Genomic DNA, 4,247 nt, shown 5'->3' on the forward strand with positions numbered 1-4,247 from the left:
CAAATCAATTTCAATTACCAAAGGCAGTAACCCCTCGCTGTAACAGCTGTATAATTTCCCAGAAAATAACAGGTGTGATTATAACTCAAAACCAAGAATGCTCACATCATGCGTGTGATGAATACAATATTGCCCAACTTATGCTTTGATACCAAATTGTCACATCCTTGCCCGGGGTCTACTACATCCCAGGCCCGCTCCACCATCGTAGCACGATATTGTCCGCTTTGGGCCCCGACCACACCCTCACGGTTTTGTTTCTGGGAACTCACATGAGAACTTCCCAGTGGGTCACCCATCATGGGAGTGCTCTCACGCGCTACTTGCTTAACTTCGGAATTCCCATGGAAACCGAAGCCAGTGAGCTCCCAAAAGACCTTGTGCTAGGTAGGGATGAGAATATACATATAAGAATCACTCCCATGGGCGATGTGGGATCTTACACTAAATATACTTTATTTTTAAAAGAAAAATATTTATATTTTTAAAAGAAAAATATTTATATTTTTAAAAGAAAAATATTTATAAACTTCATCTTAAATATTAATTAGTATGACAAACTACTTCAGTTGAAATATTTTAGACATTTTAGACTGAATAGCTAGGATTCATTAGTACAATATTGTTAGTGTACTTGAAAGTCGTCTGATTAGATGCATTCATCAAACTTGCCGCTATTCTATTTCTTAATGCTTCTATCTCATGTGATCCTTCAACTTGATAATTTTGGTATTCTTCATCATCATCATCACTATTATCACTCTCTTCACAAAAGTCCCTGGGGTCATCAAAATGACAATCACGTTGAGAATACCTCTGTATGTAGTTATGAAGAGCCATTGTAGCAATGACAATCTTCACTTGCTTATTGAATGGGTAATTAGGCATATACCGTAAAATTGTCCATCTTTTCTTCCATACCCCAAAAGTTCGTTCAATGATGCTCCTAAGAGAAGAATGCATGTGGTTGAATACCTCTTTATGACCCATTGGTTCGACACCTCTATGAAAATCCAAGAGATGATATCTTTCACCTTTATATGGTCCCAAATAACCTCTCGTTTGTGGGTACCCGGCATCTACCAAGTAATATTTTCCTGAAAATTGAAAATTTTGTTTTGTATTGTAATAATTATACAAAGCAAGTATGTAAATTTTTATAATAAGTATGAAGATTACCAGTTGGAGGCTTAGAAAAGTTTAAATTTGGATTCCGTTGCATGGATAGAAAAACCCTTGTATCATGTGCAATGCCTTCCCATCCGGCATAAGCAAATGTGAATTGCATGTCAAAGTTACATGCAGCCATAACATTTTGAGTCGACATTCCTTTCCTACCAATGTATGGAACTTGATCCAGAGGTGGTATTGAAGCCTCAACATGTACTCCATCTATGGTACCAATACAATCCTAAAAATAATAACAGAGAAGAAAATCGTCAACCTACACTTATAGTTTGCAAATAAGTTAGAAAACGAGTCAAACTTTACCTTAAAATGAGGCATGTATCTTGTATATCTCCTTATTTCCTTGAATTTGGTTAAATTAGGTCAGGAGTGAAACATATTTAAACAGAGCAAGAGCCTGGATTGTCACATCCCGGCCCGGGCCCCCACCACATCCTGAGCCCGACTCCACCGTAGCACGATATTGTCCACTTTGGGCCTCGACCACGCCCTCATATTTTAATAATAATATATTTTACGTGTCAAAATAATTAAATTTTATTTCTAAATATACTCATTTAGTGTTAGAAACATTACATTTGATATATTTATATTAATGGCTAAATTTTGTATCATATACTTTTATTTTTAGTTTGTACCCATTTTTAATTTGCAACCTTTTTTTTTTAAATTGTACCAATTTTCTTTTCAGTTTTAGTTTGTACCCATATATTAAGTTCTTTTTGGGTCCATATTTTGCAAACTTTTATTTGTACTCATATTTTTTTAACATTTTATTTGTACCCAAAATTTTCTCATAATGTACTCATTCATCTTTTAAAAATGTATTGCTTTGTTATATGTAAAATGTACCTTTATTTTTTTTTTGTAAGTACCATTTTTTTCATGTAAAATGTACTCATTTTTTTAATGTAAGACCTATTTATTTGTTTTAATCTAATATGTACCCATTGTTATATATATATATATATATATATATATATATATATATATATCTAAAATGTACCCGTTGTTTTTTTTATACAAAATGTATCCATTCTTTTATATAAAACGTACCACCTTTTTGTGTAAAATGTATTGTATGTAAAATAAACCCACATTTTTATACAAATGCACCAATTTTTTGTATGTAAAATGCCTTTAATATAAGTAATGACAAATCATGGGTTTTATTTAAGTATAACTTGTAAATTATACTTTTTTTATATAAGTATAATTTATCTTTTAATATTTTCAATCCCACAAATCGTGGATTTTATTTAAAATCTTATTAATATAAGTAACTGCAAATATCAAATTTTAATTTAAAATTTATATTTACATAGAAATGAATTATTGCATTAATTTCAGGGACTTCAATAAAAAACTGAAAACCAACAAGTTAGCCAAAGAACGTTGATAATTAGGGACCGCATCCAAAGTCACCCTTATTTATTTGTAGGCTGGCCTTGAATTGACCATGTTTCATAATGGTAATAAAAAAAAATCACTAAAGTTGCATCATGCTTGGAACAGCTCGAAGTGGGAAGAGCTACATGGTGTCACTACTAAACGTAACTACTTGGGCGTCGAAGGGACATTTGTCACATCCCGGCCCGGGGTCCACCACATCCCGGGCCCGTTCCACCACCATAGCACGATATTGTCCGCTTTGGGCCCCAACCACGCCTTCACGATTTTGTTTCTGGGAACTCACACGAGAACTTCCCAGTGGGTCACCCATCATGGAATCCGACGTATAGATCTTTTCGAATTGGATTTGTAAGTTCATAAAATAAAACATTAACCGCTAATCAATTTTGGGAATTGGCGAGGATCCAACCGTTGGATCGTAATAAAATTTTAGTATGTTATTCTAGAATCATAATGTGGATCTTTGAAAGTTACGGATTGGAAATCTGATATGCGGATCTTCCGAATCGAGTTATACAGGGTTGTAGATCCTACTATCGATCAAAGATCGACGGTTGACTTTTGGTCAATGGGTCTCAAATTATTCTTGAAGGTCCTTAAGGATATGTTTTATGTAAATTATGTATTCTATCGGTAAGAACTTTGAGACGTGATTTGATAATTGGTCACAGGCGACGATAGATCGTGATGTCTCGATGTGCGTGCAAGATAATCATAGTGTGGACTCCAGGTGAGTGGGTCTTTTTCTTTCATAGGCATATAATTGATAGTTCCACAAACACTTCTAAAGTGATCTATGCTTGTTACCTACAATTAATCATTGCGAACTACGAATGGCTTGATCCTTGTTTAGGGTACGTAGGCAGTCTAACAAGACGTTAGATGCAGCCATATAATAAATGAGATTAAATAATTGAGACAATAGCCTTGTTTAGTGAATTGAGCAATGTGAGGGACATTGGTGGGAAGTGTGAGTTTTAGCTTTATGATTTGGTGATTAAATGTTGATCATAAATCAATGCGTGAAGAATCAAGAAATTGAAGTAAGGAAAGGTAAGTAATGATAGTTAATTTAATTAGTGTCTAATTGGGCTTATCACTGATGATTACTCTCAAAAGTAAATAGTTTGGGAGTAGGGTGTTATTGATTGTTCATGTTACGCCGTATTATATATTATGGGAATATCATGAAATGTTTAGGTTTAGATTGCATCATGGCATATTATATGGATATTACCTGAACCTAACTATTGTGAATGCTTTGAAGTGCTAAATGACACCGTAAACGCCCAGGTAAGCCTCAGGTGAGTACATGTTGATGATAGTGATGGTAGTGAGTATGATTGTGTTGAGATATATTATAGCTCATAAACCTGCACCTCGGTGTTAGTGCTCCCGTCCGTGGCCAGGGCGCAGTCCTTCACGTGATGTTCACCTCCCGCACCTTACGTTCACCTTAGATCCAAGGTAGGTGCACATTCCTGTCGTACAGACCACTTTAGGTGATTCCGACTCGTAGGTGACCCGCGATTATTTGCATAGTCTTCACGTGATCGTAGCACTTGAGCGTATTTATTTACACCCAGTCTTGTCGTACAAACCACTTTAGGTGGTTCCGACTTGTGTGCAGGTATACTTATTGAGCT

At 35.1% G+C, this 4,247-nt stretch overlaps 1 protein-coding gene across 1 annotated transcript; it reads right to left on the reverse strand.

Annotated features, from left to right (window-relative positions):
• Nucleotides 1-588: 588 nt before the first annotated feature.
• Nucleotides 589-1,309, reverse strand: LOC148693439 (uncharacterized). The gene is made up of 2 exons (XM_088678014.1): nt 1,180-1,309; nt 589-1,097 (listed from the first exon to the last, which is right to left on the reverse strand). Exons 1-2 carry the CDS (start codon nt 1,307-1,309, stop codon nt 589-591), a joined length of 639 nt encoding a protein of 212 aa, XP_088534140.1.
• Between the last annotated feature and the right edge of the window lie 2,938 nt (nt 1,310-4,247).

The sequence above is a fragment of the Pyrus communis genome, chromosome 10 (assembly GCF_041283825.1).
Source record: "Pyrus communis isolate YQ-2024b chromosome 10, ASM4128382v1, whole genome shotgun sequence".
NCBI classification, from domain to species: Eukaryota; Viridiplantae; Streptophyta; class Magnoliopsida; order Rosales; family Rosaceae; genus Pyrus; species Pyrus communis.

Excerpts from the sequence above, each read along its gene's own strand:
- LOC148693439 (XM_088678014.1), bottom strand. The coding sequence starts at position 1,309 with ATGGCTGCATGTAACTTTGACATGCAATTCACATTTGCTTATGCCGGA. Across the intron at positions 1,098-1,179 it reads CTTTTCTAAGCCTCCAACTG|GAAAATATTACTTGGTAGAT; the intron begins GTAATCTTCATA and ends TTCAATTTTCAG.